Source organism: Brassica oleracea, chromosome C6 (genome assembly GCF_000695525.1).
Source record: "Brassica oleracea var. oleracea cultivar TO1000 chromosome C6, BOL, whole genome shotgun sequence".
Classification (NCBI taxonomy): domain Eukaryota; kingdom Viridiplantae; phylum Streptophyta; class Magnoliopsida; order Brassicales; family Brassicaceae; genus Brassica; species Brassica oleracea.
Window position 1 is genome coordinate 18069426 of NC_027753.1, and position 20139 is coordinate 18089564.

General features: G+C 35.3%; 5 protein-coding genes across 5 annotated transcripts; 1 reads left to right on the plus strand and 4 right to left on the minus strand.

The window, feature by feature from the left end:
• Positions 1–5360: 5360 nt before the first annotated feature.
• Positions 5361–8266, minus strand: LOC106296918 (mediator of RNA polymerase II transcription subunit 37f). The gene is made up of 5 exons (XM_013733174.1): positions 8136–8266; positions 7606–7882; positions 7308–7522; positions 6262–7222; positions 5361–5960 (listed from the first exon to the last, which is right to left on the minus strand). Exons 1-5 carry the CDS (start codon positions 8179–8181, stop codon positions 5459–5461), a joined length of 2001 nt encoding a protein of 666 aa, XP_013588628.1. The 5' UTR covers positions 8182–8266; the 3' UTR covers positions 5361–5458.
• Positions 8267–10335: 2069 nt separating this feature from the next.
• Positions 10336–12183, minus strand: LOC106298445 (protein ABIL4). Its single transcript, XM_013734572.1, has 9 exons — positions 11951–12183; positions 11752–11834; positions 11524–11674; positions 11335–11437; positions 11168–11239; positions 11031–11076; positions 10870–10940; positions 10685–10776; positions 10336–10587 (listed from the first exon to the last, which is right to left on the minus strand). The coding sequence occupies exons 1-9, from the start codon at positions 12047–12049 to the stop codon at positions 10441–10443; spliced, it is 864 nt and encodes a 287-aa protein (XP_013590026.1). The 5' UTR covers positions 12050–12183; the 3' UTR covers positions 10336–10440.
• Positions 12184–13246: 1063 nt separating this feature from the next.
• Positions 13247–15716, plus strand: LOC106297638. The gene is made up of 6 exons (XM_013733841.1): positions 13247–13492; positions 13585–13755; positions 14010–14222; positions 14311–14602; positions 14648–15183; positions 15255–15716. The coding sequence occupies exons 1-6, from the start codon at positions 13247–13249 to the stop codon at positions 15714–15716; spliced, it is 1920 nt and encodes a 639-aa protein (XP_013589295.1).
• A 553-nt stretch (positions 15717–16269) lies between these two features.
• LOC106297639 lies at positions 16270–17372 on the minus strand. The gene is made up of 3 exons (XM_013733842.1): positions 16981–17372; positions 16801–16909; positions 16270–16710 (listed from the first exon to the last, which is right to left on the minus strand). Exons 1-3 carry the CDS (start codon positions 17370–17372, stop codon positions 16270–16272), a joined length of 942 nt encoding a protein of 313 aa, XP_013589296.1.
• On the minus strand, positions 17295–18056 carry LOC106299801. The gene is made up of 3 exons (XM_013735813.1): positions 17928–18056; positions 17536–17835; positions 17295–17459 (listed from the first exon to the last, which is right to left on the minus strand). The coding sequence occupies exons 1-3, from the start codon at positions 18051–18053 to the stop codon at positions 17439–17441; spliced, it is 447 nt and encodes a 148-aa protein (XP_013591267.1). The 5' UTR covers positions 18054–18056; the 3' UTR covers positions 17295–17438.
• Between the last annotated feature and the right edge of the window lie 2083 nt (positions 18057–20139).

Sequence of the window (20139 nt, forward strand, 5' to 3'; positions counted from 1 at the left end):
AGATATAGCTCATTTCCTATTTATGGAAATTAGAACGGCTTCGAGAACATATCCGTTTTCTCCAAGGTACATATTGATTTAGGATTGATTTATCCTAGAAACCCCGAGTTTGGTATGGTTTTGCAGATACATGCTATTTATAAAGTCGAACGTAAACCGGATATGGTTTTACAACTGGTGGAACCGCGATCTCTTGGCGGTCCCAGAAACAAACTCTGGTTGCGACATCTTCAAATCATTCAGAAACTATTGCGCTTCACAAAGCATGTCGAGAATGTGTTTGGCTTCAGTCAATGAGTCACCACATACAAGAATCAAACGGAATAGTTAACAAGAAAGAGCTGACGAAAATATTTGAAGATAATTCGGCGTGGGTCGCTCAACTCAAAGAAAGCTATAACTAGAGTGAAGTATATCCCTCCAAAAAATTTCTCATACATACGAGAACTCGAGAAAAATAAAGAAGTGGACATCGAGTATGGACGATCATGCGACAATCCCGGCTGACTTGTTCACAAAGGCCTTTCCCAGTACAACGTTCCGAAAATACGTCTAGTATCGGAATGTGGCATTTACATGACTTATGACGAGAAAGCTAGGTCCACTATTATCAGGGGGAGATTACGGCAGTGTACTCTTTTTCTCTTGTCATGGTTTTTATCCCTTTGGGTTTTTTCATGATTAGGTTTTTAACGAGGCACTACGTAATACAAAAATGGATAATCAAGAGGGAGTGTTAGAAAATAATATATTTGTGATTATCCATTAAAGGATAATGTTGATCTTTATAATTTTGTCATCTTGTGTTAAGTCGGTAAGAAATGACCGACCTTCTCCCCTATATATAGTGACTTCATGTCACTTGTAATAATTATTAGAAATGGTGAAGAAAGTCACTTTGCTCTCGTTCTATTTTCCTCTCCAACAAAAGAATACAATAATATAATATATATAAACATTTCTCTACATATAAATCTCATCGAACAATAATTTACAACACATAAATCTTTTTTTTTTTTAAGTAATCACAGGTTGAATGAGTTTTGCACCCTGTTCTAAAAATCGGCCGCATGGGCGCTACGCGTCACTTTTCCGTCCCGATTTATGCCAAATCGGTTAAAAAAATCGCATATCCGATTTTCTCCGCCTAGACCGCCTAAATGACCGCCTAGCCGCTTAGGCGGCCGCCTAACCGCCTAGGCGGCCGCCTAATCTATTTTTTTTTAATAATATTTTTATTTATTTAGTTGATCTAAAATTTTATAAATATCGTTTATATTCATAATTTTGATGATAATTACGCTATATTAAGTTTATATATTCTATTTGTGTGTTTTATACAATTTTAAACATGAAAATGTATTAATGTTATACACAATTAAAGATTAACATGTTTTATAACATAGTAAACAGTCTAAAAATTCCGTCCCGCATAATTTCCGATTAATCTCCGATTTTCTCTTTAGGCGCTAGGCCCAACCCGACCGCCCGACTAGCGCCTAGCGCGTTCCCGAACAGGGGTTTTGCATAATCAAGATAAACGTAATTAATGAATTCAATGTTTTAGCTCCATCAGCTAAATTATGTTATCTTTTGGAATTTAACAAAGTATCTAGTGGTATGTTTAGAACTAGAATGTGTTCATAAACTACCATGACATATAGCCTAATGGTTCATTGTAATGTTGTTGTGTCACCATATATTAAATGTTGGTGAAAAAATATTTATCGATTGAATTTTGTGATGTTTTTGAAATCTTTTCCAAGTAGTAATAGTTTGGAACTACCTTTAGTTTGGTGGTGTTATACAATCATTTTCTTGTAGCAACCATATTCACAAAGCATCAAAAATAATCAAACAATTATGCCCAAAAAACTATGCAAACCATAAAAAACTAAAATGGAAACGACTAAGTTTGAATATCTTCATATAAAATTAAACATATTATTTTTTTAAAGTAAAGTGTATACTTTGGACAAACTTTTAATTTAAAACTTAACTACTTTTCTTGCTTACCAATTCAAAAATACTCCTAGTAATTATCTTTGTGAAACATAGTGGACAGTGAATCTTCAATTTTAATTGTTAAGATTAAATCCTTAGCTTTTCAACTTCGACATAAAGGAGTTTAAGGTGAGAAAAAATTGGGAAGAAATTTCTGAACATGTTGCTATATGATATGGAGAAATAGTTGTTTAAGCTTTAAGGCTGAATGCAACAAGAATTTCATGAAATATGGGTGAGGTCTAATGGAACCGACAAATGTCATTGTCGATTACATTGAAGTCAAAGTTGAAAACTGGATAATGTGTTACTTGACTATGGAGTAGCTCTAGGAGCTCTAGCAGCTGCTCAAGCAGTTCAACCTCCTTCTCGCCAATTTAAACATCTATCTCCTCGGCCACAATGGTTTTACCGTGAACCAAGGCATAGACCTTGGTTCCATAGAAGGTGTGCTGCACCAGCTCCTCTTGCACCAGTTTCCCTTGCACAACCTCCTCCACCATTTCCTAGGTAGTGGTTGGGTTAATAAATAAATAAAAGTTTCTGGGTTTTGAGGAATTTTTGTGTATTTTTCTATTTAAAATTAATTCAAAATAAAAACATTAATGATTAGCTATAGTTAGAATCCGTCGATATTCATTATTTTTTTAGCATACATATGTTGAAAAAGAATCTATTGTAATAAGTTTTACATAATCAGAAATAAATAGAATTAATGAATTTAACATGTTTGTAACTCCATGAACTAAAATATATAATCGTTTTGCAATTAACAAAGTAGCTACTGGTATGTTTGGAACAAGAACTAGTTCATAAAATATCATAACATGTAGTCTAATGGCCAGTGATAATGTTATTTTGTCAACATATATAAAATGTTTCTGTAAAAAAATATTTATTAATAAAGCTAGATCAATTATGTGATAATTTTGAAATTTTACGAAGTTGTACTAGTTTTGAAACTAATTTTGTATTATCAAATCGTTTTTTGTAGCATCAATATTCAGAAAGCATCAAAATCTAAAAAAATATGTCATAAAATTATGTAAACAGTGAGAATTAAAATGGAATTGAATAATTTTGAGTATCTCTAAATAAAATTAAAACATATATTAAATAAAACAGAGTATATTTTAGACACCTTTAATTTAAAACTTAAACTTTTTTCTTGCTTACAAAGTCAAAAATGCTCTCAGTAATTATCTTACAATGAATCATAAACTCTAAATTTCAGGTTTTATCTTTTTGACATTCATTCTCTTCAAATACTAAACATACATATTCATTTTTACCAAAAAAAAAACATACATATTCATTTTTACCAAAAAAACATACATATTCATTTCAATGTCTATGGAATAGAAGATGTGTTAATTTTTTCAAACAAAAAAAAAGAAGTAAATAACCATTTTTCATTCAGAATGCCAACTTCAGTCAACAATTTTCGACGAGACATCTATCTATCCATCATTAGCTACATGTATACAATTGCTCAATTTGCAGGTAATTGCATAAGAAATTCATGGTTCATCTTTTTCAAATCAGTTGTATCTTAGATAATATGCTAGACCTTTTGGGTTTTGTAATTTGACGTTCTTTGTCTTTGTCATTATTTAATTCATACAAAATGTCTAGTCGTCTAAAAGCTATGGATCGTACTCGTCGTTCTAATTCTTCTTCTGATATTATATGTACATGCCTCTGTGTATGATATTGATTCTATCTAAGATTATGATCCCTATTCAGTATGCCAATGGGTTGGTGCAACACAAATCTCGGAACACAAACACCATGTATGGTTTATAGTGATGTTGTTGTTGTGCCTATCATCATATATTGAATATTGCTGAAGAAATTAAAAATACTTATTGATATAGATAATATTGTGATGTTTTTTGAAATTTTTGTAGGGAGTAATAGTTTTGAAAATATCGTTAATTTGTTTGTTATCGTTTAATCATTTTTGTAGCATCCACATTCGCAAAGCACCAAAACAATAATTCAAACATTACGCCAAAGCATGCAATAGGCAGAATTAAAATGAAATTAAGTTCGAAAATCTCCAAATAAAATGAAACACAACCTTTAATAACAAAGTATATTTTGGACAAACCATTTTTTTTCCAGCAACATAGACAAAATCATGTAGATTCTGCAAACCAAACATGTAACTCCACATCCATATGGACAACAAACGACGATTGCTTTCTTGCACTTCGTGCAAGATTGTTCGCTCATTAATTATGCGTCTGTGTTATATGAATGAACTCTGAGTTGTTAAAACTTCTCTTCAAAACATTTATGTCTTCTAACTAACTTGCAAAGGTTGATCATTTTTCTGGTTCTGAAAGCATTTTCACCAGTTGAGAACAATCTATTGCAAATGTAACAGTAAACTGTCTTAGATTCCTCGTACACTCCATTTCCCAAATAAGAGCATCTATCTCTGAATAAAATGACGATTGTCTCGCTCTTGTATTCTTCGCTCCCGTTAAACTATCAAAACTTTCATGTGTACTATACCACCCTTGTCTCGAATGTACATCCTGATTTTTCCATGATACATTCGTAAAACACCTTCGACCTGGAATATCTGGTACTATTGCTTGTACTGGTAATCAAGTTTGCGTGTTTCCTTGTGTTTCCTTGTGTAAGTGAGATCCGCGCCTCATTAAATTAAATTTTGGATAAACTTTTAGTTTTAAAAAAACGAACCCTTTTCTTGGTCGACAATTCAATGATGCTCTCTGTCTTTGTGAAAAATAGTTAAAAATTGGATCCTAAATTTGAGGGGGTTTTTTGGATTTCATTTTCTTCAAAATGTAGACCAAAATTAGAAGATGTGTTGGTTTTTTCAGAAAATTGAATTGACCTTTTTCTTTGTGATGCCAAGTTCAATCAACCTAACTTTCTATATTCTATCATTAGCTACATGTTTACCGTTTCTCAATTTACAGGTAATTACCACATTAAATTCAACAAGTTTTCGAGCTATTATAAGCAATTCATGGCTGATTCTTTTTTCATTCAAACACTTTTTCACACCGCATGGTTCTGTCCAGAGCCGGTCCTTGGGCGAAGCCAATGAAGTCCATATATACTTCCGCCCAATTTATTTATGAAGATATTTGGTCCACGAAATTGTTAAAGACTGCCTTAGTCAAGTGTATAAAATGAAGATAATAACTTTTTCAAAACTCCTATAATACATTTTTTTTTTTGAAAAGTGATCAATTTTTTTTTTGTTTTGCTTCTGGTCTTCTATTCTACCAATAAAAAAATGTATTCAACGTGAAGAAATGTATCAGATGAACATGACAAAGAGAAGAACTTCTTAGGGAGACTAATTAAGGAAAGAGTTGTATTTTTCTATCCTCAAAACTTGACCAAAGGCTGTGTCTCTCTAATGGTTTTTAACAAATCAACAAATATAAAACAGGAGCATTACAACATCTTAGAGCTCGTCGTGAGACTCATCCTCCTCGTCCTCGCTCGGTGATGCACCTGGTGCACCACCTGACCTCTGATAAACGGCCGTGATGATTGGGTTACACACTGCCTCTAGTTCCTTCAACTTCTCGTCATACTCTTCTTTCTCTGAGTTTTGGTTCTCGTCAAGCCACTCCAAAGCTTCTTTGGTGGCTGCTTCTATCTTCTCCTTCTCCTCGGCCTCCAGTTTATCAGCGAGCTTGTCCTTGTCGCTTACTTGGTTCTTCATGTTGTACACGTATGTCTCCAGGCTGTTCCTGGCGTCGATCCTTTCCTTCACCTTCTTGTCTTCCTCTGCAAACTCCTCTGCCTCCTTCACCATCCGGTCTATCTCTTCCTGGCTCAGACGTCCCTTCTCGTTTGTGATTGTGATCTTCTCTGATTTACCACTCGCTTTGTCCTCTGCTTTCACGTTCAGGATACCGTTCGCGTCCACTTCAAACGTTACTTCAATTTGAGGTGTTCCTCTGCCAAAACAAAAGAATACTATTATGATTGTTGTTCAATATTACAATAACTAAGAGTAATATTAGAACTTTAAAGTAAGTGAAAGACAAAACAAAAGAATTCCATATTAGAACTTTTTGAGAATCTATGTAGAACTTATAATGCTATGTAGAACTTAGACCATGATTAATGCTTACTTATATTTTTTCTCATTGGTTTCTTTTTTAATCAAATTTTAATTTCTTAATAAAATTTCAATAAAATAAAAATAATTATGTGTCAGTCAGATATTCAAATTTTAGATAAAGATGGAAGACAAACCTTGGGGCCGGTGGGATTCCGGTAAGGTCGAATTTCCCGAGGAGCCTGCAGTCCTTAGTGAGACTTCGCTCACCTTCAAAGACCTGAATGGAGACGGTTGTCTGCTGGTCTTGGTATGTCGTGAAAACCTGAGACTTCTTTGTTGGAATAACTGTGTTTCTCGGGATCAGTTTTGTCATCACTCCTCCAACTGTCTCAATACCCAAAGTGAGTGGTGCAACGTCAAGTAGAAGTATATCTTTGGTCTCATCACCGCCTTCTCCGCTCAAAATACCACCCTGGACAGCAGCACCATAAGCAACAGCCTCGTCAGGGTTCACACCCTTGTTCGGCTCTTTCCCTTCGAAGAAGTCCTTCAACAGCTGCTGGACCTTGGGGATCCTGGTGCTTCCACCAACGAGGACAATCTCATCGATCTGACTCTTCTGTAGACCAGCATCATCCATGGCCTTCTTCACGGGTCCCATTGTCTTCCTGAACAAGTCATTGTTCAGCTCCTCGAAACGAGCTCTGGTGAGAGGCTCCGAGAAATCAACACCATCGAAGAGTGACTCGATCTCTACACGGACTTGGTGCTGGCTACTAAGAGCTCTCTTGGCCCTCTCACATTCCCTGCGGAGCTTACCAAGAGCCTTGTTGTCCTTGCTGATGTCCTTTTGGTGCTTCTTCTTGATCAACTTGATGAAGTAATCCATGATCCTGTGGTCAAAGTCTTCACCTCCCAAGTGAGTGTCACCATTTGTGGAGAGAACCTCGAAAACGCCGTTATCAATGGTCAAGACACTGACATCGAAGGTACCACCACCAAGGTCAAAGACAAGGATGTTCTTCTCACCACCCTTCTTATCAAGACCATAGGCAATAGCAGCAGCAGTGGGTTCGTTGATGATTCTGGCAACATTGAGACCAGCTATAACACCAGCATCCTTTGTAGCCTGCCTCTGGGCATCGTTGAAGTAAGCTGCACATTTAAAAAAAAAAATCAATAAACTGTGTATATATAAATATTATATATATCCACAAGGCATGATGAAGCAGAAGCTGACCTGGAACAGTGACAACGGCGTCCTTTATTTTCTTGCCAAGGTAAGCTTCAGCAGTCTCCTTCATCTTAGTGAGAATCATGGCACTGATCTCCTCGGGAGAGAAAACCTTTGTCTCACCATCCTTGATCTTGACTTGAATGTAGGGCTTGCCATCCTTGTTAACAATCTGGTAAGGCACAAGCTTCCTGTCCTTTTGGACTTCTTTGTCCTCAAATCTGCCATAAGAAAAATAATTAAAGCAACAACAGACATATGCATGCATGCAAGGTGAAAAAAAGGTGGAGGGGGATGAAATTACTTTCGGCCTATCAATCTTTTGACGTCGAAGATGGTCCTCTCGGGATTAACAGCAGCCTGGTTCTTAGCAGCCTCACCAATGAGCCTTTCGGAGTCGGTGAAAGCAACCCATGAAGGAGTAATACGGTTGCCTTGGTCATTGGCAATGATTTCAACATGACCATTCTTGTAAACCCCAACACAAGAGTAGGTGGTACCAAGATCTATCCCTATCACTGTTCCCAACTTGGTGGTGGCCTCTTCTTCTTTAGCAGTGGAAAACGACGCAAATAAAAATCCTGAAGAAGCATAATAATATCAATTTTTGTCAATTATAGTGAGTACATATTCACCAACTAACAAGCCAAATGTTAATCTTAAAGAAATGTAATACTGAAAGATGGTAACATTGAAATAAGCAAGAACATCATCAAATCACAACGAAATGATCAATTTAAGCAGAGGCCAGCCCTAACGAATTGAACAAAACTAAAGATATTCAAATGGAAGAGAAGAACATAAAATGACATTTAGAGATGAGAAATGACTGACCAAACAAAATGATCGCCAGCACAACCGCTCCGAATGAGCGAGCCATAATATAGAATCCTTGAGTATTTGTGTATATCTCACGCTCTCTTCTTTTTTTGTTTGTATTTAATTTGTTAGTATCTTTGTTAGAAGTCGAACGAAGCTTTTATAGAGATTCTAGTCCACGAAGGGTGATGGTGAAGTTATGTAGTCGCTTTTTTATGGGGAACACGGAAGAAATGTCATCGACGATGACGTGGACCAATCATATCACGACTATGTACATCACCAACCAACCAGATCTGGTCTTTTGTTGGACTAATCGTGGCAGTTGGTTCCACGTACTCTACATACATGTTTCTTTTGAATTCTAGAGAATGTAGGGCTTTTCTTCCCTTGGGCCCAGTACACTCTTCTTGTGGCTTCTTCTCTTCTATTGCCTTGTCACGTCAAAAAAGTACCACGTCTTCACTAACATGCATGCGCTTAGTACCAAATTAGGCAAATGAAATGTGGAGAGATTATGCATTAGTACCAAATTCGTTACTCGATGACTCTGAATATTGACCGAATATTGACCAAAAAATGAGTGAAAACAGTGAATTTTTTGGTATAACGTAAAAAATGAATTCTTTATTATTTTTTACAATTTACATAATTTATGAGAAATATTTGTTAGAGAAATTCTTCCAGATAGCCATTTTTAAGTTTTTATCACAAAAATATTCCTCAAAAAAAAAAACCAGGAAATGTTTGTTAGAGAAATTTTCTCAGATAGCCATTTTTAAGTTTTTGTCCCAAAAATATTCCTAAAAAAAAAAAATCAAAATAGCTCTTTTTATTTTGAAATTTTTAATATTTATTTTTTGTTTTTTAAAATCGAAAACTCTATCCCCAAACCCCCACTCTTTAACTCTAAATTCTAAGTCTAGATTAGTTAACCCTAAGATAAAAATACATTTTTACCCTTTAATAAAATTTATTTTGGCTATTTTTTTCATTGAGAATTATTTTTGTGACAAAAACTTAAAAAGAGATATCCTACGGAATTTCTCTATTTTTGTTATCTATGGTTCATTAATATTTTTTTTTTATATTTACCTATATAATAACATTTAGAGATAAATTAAGAGAAATTTTCTAGGATAGCCATTTTTAAATTTTTATCACAAAAATAGCTCTTAATGAAGAAAATGACCAAAATAAGTTTTGTTAAAGACCAAAAATGTATTTTTATCCTAGGGTTAACTAATATATATTTAGGGTTTAGAGTTAAGGGGTGGGGTTTTGGGGACAAAGTTTCAAATTAAAAAAATTAAAATTAAAAATAAAAAAATAAAAAATAAAAAATAGCTATTTTGGTCATTTTATTTCTTGAGGACTATTTTTATGATAAAAACTTAAAAAAACTATTTGAGAGAATTGCCCTAAAATTAATTTCTGATGAATTTTGTTAGAACATTTTCAACTCATTTTATATTTACCTATATAATAATAGTTAGAGGTTAAATAAATTTATTTAATCTCTATTTTTTCTAAAACAAAAAATCTTATTTTTTTCTCTATTTGTAATGGGCAATTCTGTTAAATATATTTTTTTAAGTTTTTGTCACAAAATAACAGTCAAAAATAAAATGACCAAAATAGCACCTTTTTGTTTTAAAAATTTTAATATTTATTTTTTATTTTTTAAAATTTGAAATCATATCCCAAAACTACACCCTTTAACTCTAAACCCTAAGTCTAGATTATTTAACCCTTGAGTATAAATGCATATTGACCCTTTAATAAAACTTATTTTGGTCATTTTCTTCCTTTAGATCTATATTAGTGAAAATAAACTAAAAAAAACTATCTAAAGAAATTTCTCATTTGTAAAAAAAGAAATAATATTTTATATTTTTCCTTTATACTTAAAAATTGTTAATTTTCGAAGAATATATTAGAACATGTCACATTTTTACTATAAAGTTCTTCTATTTCATTTCGGAGTAGCGAAATCCATTAGAGATGGTTTTATAAACTAAGTACAAAATCAAAAATTAATTTTATAAAATAAATTTTATTTATTCGAAGATCACAATCAACTACAAGTAACTGATTGACTCTATCTACTCTAAAGTCAAAGCTAGCTAGAGAGAATGTACAATGAAGTGAAGAAACTTAACTAGTCTGTACGTTTCTATGAAAATCTAACCACACCATTTTGAACCAAAGCATCTAAAGAAGACTAAGGATAACCAATTATTACTCTCTCCTTAATTCACATGTTTTTGTACAATCTTAAGAATGAACATTATAAAATGTAAAATACAAAGCGATGGATTTAGTTTCTGGACTTGCTGCTCATACTCATCAGTGCCTTGAGCATCAGACTCTTCTTACCCTTTCTCAATGAAGATTTTTGCTTTATCTCCACTATCTCTCTACTTGTCGACAAAGATATTGCTCTTTCTGGTTCCGGTAACAACGCCTTTCATAATCATATCACAGAAACACACAGATCAGAAAATAATTATAAATGTTGATGAAAAATGAATGAATATTTCAAATATACAAGTGTTAATTACCAGTATTCTTGGCTGGCCTGGAGAGCTTGAGTGTTTCAGTTGAGATCCTGAACGTAAGAGAGGAAATCTCTTTGGAGAGTTTCCTCTTTCACCTGCAATATTCACACACACACACACGCTTTACTTGTCTGCAATCTGAGAAAATCCAAACTAGAGAGAGATAGCATTTGCTTAGTTGTTTGTACTGTTTGGTGTTCTGTTGTTGCTGATGTTGTTGTTGTGTAAGAAGGAGAAGCTTCCTGTCTTATAAGCTTTTCTGCATTCGACCAACCAATAATCCGGTTTACAAAACAATTAAAACCAGAGACAGCAGAAGTTGAAGATCAAAATCAAGATAAGATTCTACCTTGCAGTAGTAATTGGGTGGTTTTCTAGTATTGTTGATCGAACAGCTTTCAGGAATTTTTCAGAAGAATGATTCAGATATCACAAAAAACATAACCAAATCAAACTAGTGGGATACAAGATAACATATCTAATTACCATTCTTGAACCTATGCGAGTCATCTCCTGCAGAGAAACTTGTGCCTCTTCCACGTTCACCTCTTCCATGTTCTTGTATACAAAGAATATATGTGATAAAACATTTTATTTTCAGATTGATAGAGAGTTGGAATGGATACAAAAAGTTGGGGGTAAAAGGGGTATACGAGGGAAGAAGTAACGCTTATGATGGCGAGGAGGAGATTGAATGAGAAAGAAATGCTGAGAAGTCCCACTCTTCCCCATGTACTCTCTGCATAATTTCATCCTCTACAACAAAACACAATGTCATAATGTGAGAGTTGTGTTGTCTTCATTAGAGTTTGAAAAGATTCAGTGATTACTACTTAGCTTACTTGTTCTAGAGAAGATAAACGAAGATGAGTAGTGGAGAAATGGGCTGAATCATCAGAGAGAAAAGAGTTGAATTTATCAGAGACAGAACCAAGATGATCCACTGTGTTCACTACTGCTTTGGCTGCATACTCTTTCAACGTCTCTATCACCCTATATCATCATTCATTCATTTCCTCTCAGAAAAATTCACACTTACTTTGCAGAATATTTTTTAAAAAGATGATTACGTTTCTTTGTGTTCTTCTTTGCCATAAGATGTTTCGAAGTACTCAGCAGCTGAGTATAACTGTTTCCGCAAGTTCTTTAAATCCTTTTAAAAGAACACAAAAACAAGAGAGAAGATGAATCTTGAATTAATAGAGAAACAAGTTAAAAAAATCAGAAAATCCAAATATACGGTTGGGGAAAGAGAGAGAATGATCAAACCTTGAGAGTTTGTGAGAATTGAAGAGTCTGCTGCATGAAGAGTTCATCATGATTGGAAGACTGATGAAGAACGATGGCCAAAGATGTAGAGCTCTCCATTTGTGTTCCGATTTTAATGAGAGGAGGAAGATAATGGAGTAAGTAAGTAAGAGAGAGAGATCCAAGTGGAGCCACTGCAAGACTCTTTAACACATTCCATACCTTCTTCTCAAGTTTAATTATTTTCCTATTTAATTGCTAATTATTTCAGGGAGAATCAAATTTTAATTTCTTTCCAAGGACCAATATAAACAAATTTATGACTGGTTACGCGCGGATGAGAGTTATAACAAAAGTCCAAAGCAGCCGACAAATCCAACATAACGAGCCGGATAAATGCATTTAGGCCACATGATAATACTACTTTTTAATCTTTTATCAACTAATAACAATTATTTTAAGCGTTAATGATGGGAGACATTATAGAAAAATACACAAGTCAGGAAAAAATGAAGGAAAGTGTTAGTTGGAAAATAATGGAGAGCAGAAAGTAGAGAATAATTATTTTAACATTTTGGTAAGGGAAGTTTACTAAAATGACACATTAATTGTGTTATTATTAGAATGACTCATATTTTTTTCGAAAATTATTAAAATATTTTTCTGGTCGAAATTACCTTTACACATAGTTATAACAAAAAAAACATTACCAAAATGTCATTAATATTTAATCGACGGCAGATTTGTTTTCAAAAAAATAAATCTATCGACTAATAAGTCTGTTTATAAAATCTGTGTAGAAAAAAAAACTACCGTTAAAGTGGTGGTAGACTTTTTAGAAAACGTCAGATTTGTTCACACGACAGATTTAATTGTCAGATTTGATTAGAAAACAGATTTTTAAGAATATGTCTATCGAATAAGGTAGCAGATTTGTTCTAAATGGTAGATTTATGTGGTCAACTTATTTTTTTCTAGATCGATTTATTTTTTGTGTTCGACTTATTTTCTTAAGGCAGATTTATATATCCGATTTAAAATTGTTGACAGACTTTTTGTTTATGTGGTGGCAGACTTTTTGTTTATGTTCCGACAGATTTATTAACGAATATATGGGTTTATGTACACCAATTTCAATTTCGACCCGGTTTACTAATAATTCTGAATCTGGTTTATTTTTTAGGTTAATTAAACTCAGAATTAGGGAAAATTTTGTAGTTGTCGTCATCTCTTTCATCCCTCTTTTCTTCTTTTTTCAAGTTGTTTCTTTTCATGGTAGTTTAATCACTTGTTGCAATCCTTATTGCTTGGAGAAACATGGATCACATCATTCTCGTCTGCGGAAAGTGGAAATTTGAAAGAAAAAAAAAGTGGTTATTTGAAGTGGATAATGATCAAGGTAGTAAATTACTTGCAGCTAACGAGGAAACTAGATATGAAGATTTTGTGAAAATCATATATGAGGATTACGAAGTTGATTTCGCAGAACACGAGTTGGAGCTTACGTACGTTTTGCCAAAACGTAACCTGGTCAAGGAAAACCTCGATACCCCTCCTGTGAAAGTAAGAAACGATAGGCAATTTCATGGATTTTTGTGTCTTCACAAAGTCGAAAATGTTAGACTCTGTGTAGAGTTTAAACTGAAGAAAAAAAGGTTGAAGAAGCTAGCAAAGAACCAGAAGAAACCCTGCAAAAAGATGACTCATTGTCGGCAGAGGATGAAGATATGGATGAAGACAATGATCGATTTGATTACTGCGACGATTTTGATGGAGCAACGTCTGATGACGAAAACTTTACCTCATATGGGTTTCCGCCAGACCAAGTACAAAAGATTCAGGGATCTCCTACAAAGATGATTTATGCCACAGTCCTAAAGACAAAAAAGGAGATTGTACGCATAATAGGTTCGACTTGAGCTCTTTCAAACCGGAAGTGGGGCAGAGTTTTGAATCAAAAGATGCATTGGCGACACGTCTGAAGATCTGTTCAGTTGTCCACAAATTCGATTTTGATGTGGATAAATCTACCCGTACGCTGTGGTTTGTAAAATGTTGGTTAAAAGGATGTACGTGGAAGCTTAAAGCTACACCAGTAGGTGAATCTTCAAGGTTCACAATCCGAGTATATGTAGATGAACATTCCTGCTCAGTAACAGAGCGTTCGTCTCGTTCTCGACAAGCCACTCTTGAAATTCTTGGCCTCTTGTACAAAGAATATATTGGTGGGGTTGATCGAACTATTTTGCCACGTCATGTTGAAAATGCTATGAACATGAGCTTCAGAATCAAGGTTTGTTGACTACGTTTTTACATTGAATCTAATGTCTTATCTGACCTTACTTGTTTTTGACTTGGTTGCTGTTTATTGTATATCGCAGATGGATTACTGGAAATCTCATCGTACACTTATAGTTGCTAGAGATCTCGTAATGGGTTCATCGGAGAATGGATATGAGGAGTTACCTTCTTACATGCACAAGATTAGAATGGCAAATCCTGGGACCTTAGCTCGACTGGAAGTTGATGCAAACGATAGATTTAAGTACTTATTCCTTGCATTCAGCGCTAGCATTACTGGCTTCCCATTTATGAGAAAGGTTGTGGTGGTTGTTGGTACTTTTTTGCAAGGAAAATACAAAGGAACGCTTCTCATTGCAACATCACAGGATGGTAATTTTTAGATATTTTCGATAGCATTTGATGTGGTTGACACAGAGAATGATGAATCATGGACATGGTTCTTCCGTCAACTCAGCCATGTGATACCCGATGATGAAGGATTGGCATTAATTTCTGACAGGCACAAGTCAATAAGGAAGGCAATTTCAGTGGTCTATCCATTGGCTAGCACGGGAATTTACACGTACCACTTATATAAGAACATCTTGTTACGGTACAGAGGACGTGATCTGTTTGGTTTGGTCAAAAAAGTTTCGTACTCTTTTAGATTAGCTGACTTTGAAGCAAGCTTCGAGGCGATTAAAGGGTTAAATCCAGATTTACATGCATATTTGGAACGTGCTGATGTGTGTAAGTGGGCTCGAGCGCATTTTAGAGGTGATAGATATAACATCCTTACAAGTAACATAGCTGAATCCATAAACAGAGCTTTGTCAGATGTGAGAAGCTTGCCAATTGTTCGCCTTTTAGAGTCTATCCGATTAATGATGACACGTTGGTTTGCAACAAGAAAACATGATGCTGACTTGATGAAAACTTCTCTGACTCGTGGTGTGGAGAAGTTGTTGGAGGTAATATATGTATAATCAAGTTTTGTATTTCGGTAGACTATTTTCTAATCTAAAAACTTTACAATTTTCAGGGCCGTATACCTATTGCTAATCTATTAAAGGTTCAAGCTATCGACATTCATCAGTCACAAGTGATGGGAGTCTCATCTTTACATGTTGTAAGCCTTAAGGAAAAAACATGTTCTTGCCGTAGATTTGATTTGAAGAAACTACCATGTGCTCATGCTATAGCTGCTGCGGAAGCTGGAAAGATATCACGTATATCACTTTGTCACAATTACTATCGGATGCAGTACCTTTACAATGCATATTTCACTCCTGTTATGCCCAATGCTGATATTCCAATTCCAGAAGAAGTTGCAAAGAGAATCTGTTTACCGCCTGATGTCCGCCAACCACCGGGAAGACCAAAAAAATCAAGACATAAATCTATTTTGGAGAAAGTTGCAGACAAGAAGCGGCCAAAGAAGGAACACACATCTAGAATTTGTAACCATGTGGGACACAATTCTACAACATGTCCTCTTAAGTGATGAGTATTTGATTTAGTATGAGGATTTGGTAGTTAAATTTTATTTTGGTTGGTGCTACATTTGTTGGTATACTCTTTTGGTGTTTCATTACATTTTATGTCTCATATTAACGTGATAGACGTTTTATTTTCAATCCACGTACGTCTGTAGTTAGCAACCAAATATATATAAGATTTAGCAGCCATATGATTTAGATACATCTGAATTCTTTGTAAAACCTGCATAATTATACATCCATCAATGCATAAACCAAACTATTATACATCCATCATTCATAAAGCCAAAAAGGAACAAGTTATACATCCGTCTAAAGCCAAAAACCAGCAAGTTATACATCTGTCATTCAGTAACCGAAAAAACAAAACAAAAAACTAATTTATTCGGCTGTTTAGTCACCTCCTCATAGATATCTGCCGCCAAATTTGATCGCAATGGTGTTATAATCTGATCATTCAAGCCATCAAAGTTACGTTCAAGAGCTAGACATTCGATGTACATCAAAGAGTACACACCGCAATCTCCTGGGTCCTCATTTTGGGGGATCTTCTTGTGCCTAAACGAACTGTTTTTCACTTTTCGTTCTCGTTTTAGCAGGCAGCATCTTGTTAAGCAATGCCGGTATCATTCTCAAGAAAGGCCGACACACCTCTTTCATCTCCTTATCACTCACATGTGTGCAAATACTATCATAGACATGAATTTTCGCCTTCTGCAGATCGATGCGTAGAGCAACCCAGTGATCTCTGTTAACATGGTGGCAGAGGAAAAGATCGTCGACGTCAGCAATCCACTTATTACCCGTGACAAAATCAGCCAGGTGTTCTCCATTTAAAGCCATGATGTACATTTCTGACAACTCAGTCATGTTCTGGTCCCAGTTCTTGTAGTCGTTCACCCATGAGTTCACAAACCCAGTGAGACAGAAATGCAATTCGAGAAGAGGAATACGGAGACTGTTCTTGCCTGGACCGTCTGTGAAACATAAGCATTGCTGCTGCAATGTGCTAAGACATGAAACAATTCACAGTCTGCAACCAGCCATAGTTTAATATTCTTGTCATGAAAAATCAGAAATTAAACTTACGGAGTCATGCAACCAGCCATAGTTTTTTGTTGGCCAATCATCTCTAGGTATCATTAACTTCAAGAAAAATCCAGCACTTTCATCTCCAACACCAGGCTCCTTTGCTTCCCTACAAAGAAGAAAAATAAATTATTAGACTATATCGAAATAAGAAGCAAGGATGTACAAGAGGAAACTTACAAATCAGACTTGATGAAGTCCAAAACTTTATGCAGTTTCTCTGCCTCCACCTTAGCTAATGGGTCATAAGGTTCCTTCGAGACTTTCTCACCAGTTATAATACGCTTCACTGTTGAATTTCCAACAAACGGCCAAACTTGAGTCTTTGTCAACTGAGGCTTGCGCATGCGTGTAGGCTCCTTCAAATTTGAAGCAAGTGCTTCCAACACCGCCCTACATTTTACATTCTTCTCCCACTGTAGATGATTTTCCAAATCTTTTGACGATATGGATTCATCATTTAGTTGTGGGATCTCGAAGGCCTTCTCTTGCTTCACTCTTCTTAGTGGAATTCCAGCTTTCTTCTCAGTCTTTATCACCTCCTTGTTCGTAAGATTATGTGTGCTATCCATCGTCTTCTTATCTTTTTTCTCCTTCTTCACAACACAATCAACTGGCAATCCATCTTGTGAAGTGATCTACTTCTGAACAATCCATGACTGAGTAATAGATGGTGAGAATTAGTAAAAAAATATTTTTTTTTAAATTACAAGAACAAATGATAAAGAATCGTACCAAGTCATTGCTACAAGCACCATCATCCTCATCCTCATACGCCTTGGAGGTGGCGACATCAGGAGCAATGTTCACACCAGCGTTGTTTTTACTATCATTTATTTGTGCCTCCAATTTCGCAATCTGCTTCTGTAAGTCAGAATCATATACTCGCAGTCTAGCTTCCACCTTAGAGTCAATAGTAGCATCTAATGCTTTAGTAACCTTGTCAGCTACACTAACATCGATGCCTTCTACTTTGGCAGTGAGGATTTTAAGCAACCCAGCTAACCCACTTATGGCAACGTTGTGGGCTGCAACCTTCATATGCATAGACAAAACAAAACCATGACATTAACAAAATAAAAAAAAACATTTTTCTATTACTAACTACAAGAACATTTTGTACATACCATATCAGATGCTTCACCTCCATCAGCAGGTTCTTTGTCTTTTCTTCGCTTAGTAGAAGGGCTCTGGTTTGGAACAACAGATGCGGCAACACCATATTTTCTCTTCTCGCATTTGGTAGTTGGCATCGCATCCCAAAACTTCTCATTTAGCTGACCATTAAAGATGTCTTTTATCATGTTTCCAGATCAGTATAGATTTTATCATTGTCCCACTTCGGATATATATCCTTCACTGGCTTCATAATCATATGCCTCACACGAACCTGCAAAGTAATATACAAGATTAGTAAGACACAAAATTTAAATGGAAGAAATACTACTTGTGTTTATACCTTTAGATACTTTCTCTTTTCTTGGGCACAAAAATATGAGAAGTTTATACGCGTACGAGATCCCCCCATGACAGAAGAGGAACATCAGCTATTCAGCTCCCTCAATCCGATTCCCATATATTTCCCCTAAACCAGGGACAAACTCATAAATCCATATTAAGAGCGCATGAACACAACCGTGAAGTGTGTAACTCTTCTTTGCTTCATATGTGAGTACTTTAATGGACTCAACAAGGCTGCTAAATCCAACACGACCCCATGGATATCGCTGGAAAGCTGCAGTGTCCATCACCCTTTTAGCACAATGCAAAGGAATTCTGCTGTTGCTTGAAATGCCAAAAATGTCAATGGATAGCAGACACAACAAACCAATCATCACTCGCTTCGCTCGAGGCCAGTTTCTGTAAATCGGGAATATGGCTTGTAACACGAGCAATGTAGGTCCATCTGATGTCGGAACGTTCATCTCCAGCCAAAACTCTTGATGATCCACATCCCAAACGTCATGCTTGTCGAAAGGATCACAATTCAGACATGTAATCTCTCCAAACTCATACAAAGAGAAACGCAATGGCATAGAATCATCTATCAAAGACCAAATCTCATGACTGCTCTCGATTGCCAATTGATTGGCAAGGAAATGGTGAACAACTTTCGCAGACCAAATATAATGCAGCTCTTTAAGCTTCACAATAACTCCAATAGCTGATTCCCTCAACTCAGACCAAACATCTTCCCCAAGTTCTTCTCTCACGGTTTGAATGTTGGAGAGATAACAACTATGGTTCATGCTCCTACTCTGAACTGGGGTTTTTCCAACCTCATACAGACGACGAGGATACTTTCTCATACCTGAAGAAGAAATCGTACCTGAAAAATAAAGCACTTAACAAGTTACTTTCTTCTCTAGGAACAATCTCCGATCAACTGTCATAACCAAACTTTAATTACAGGAAAAAAAAAGTCTCGAGAATTTAAAGTGAAAGAATGTTGAAATTAGGATTTAGAGTTTTCGAAATTAAACATCCCAATCAAATTATATATGTTCAAGAAATGTAATAACTACTGGGAATTGGATTGATTTAGCACTTACAATTGAAATTGGGATTTAGGTTTACACAAAAGAAAGAAGATGGCGACTTGAAGAGGAGGTAACAATGGTGACTGTGACGGAGGAGTTGTCGACGGCGGCTATGACGTAGGAGATGTTGTCGGAGTGGGATAGGGATGACAGCGACTCTTGATCGGAGATTGTTCCTGTCCTATGTCGATGTCGTCGTGAGAGAGAGACCCGTCAAAACCAAGGTTTGTTTCTATTTCTTTTTTTTTCGATTTTTTTTTTCAAATTTAACATATATTTTCTAATTTTTTAATTTATTTATGTGGCAATTTTGTAGTTAATCAAGTTAGTAATGGGCTTTTAGTAAATTTGCTTACACCTCATTTTAGTCTAGTAATTTAAATTTAATATGAGTTATTCTAATAATTTTTAGATGAATGTGAGTTAGTCTAGGTAATTTCTCTTTTGTTAATTAAAGGAGAAAACAACTTCACAACAATTTTTCAATCTGTTGTCCCTTTCTTGATATAAAAATAAATTGAATGAATACCGAAAATAATACAAAAAGTAGAGAATACATAAGTGTGAATGCAAAAGTTGGGGGGACGGACACACACTACATAGATATAGGAATCAAAATTCAATCACGGACTCCATTTAATGGGTGTGTGTTGCCTTTATGTTATAGGGGCTAAAGGATCGAGCATGTGAAGTGATATCTAAGTTTGCATTATAACCAGACGACAAAAAACACCCAAAAATTATTGAATTGCAGGTCACGATAGACAGTAACCATTAGCTAAAAATCCAAACTTCTTTT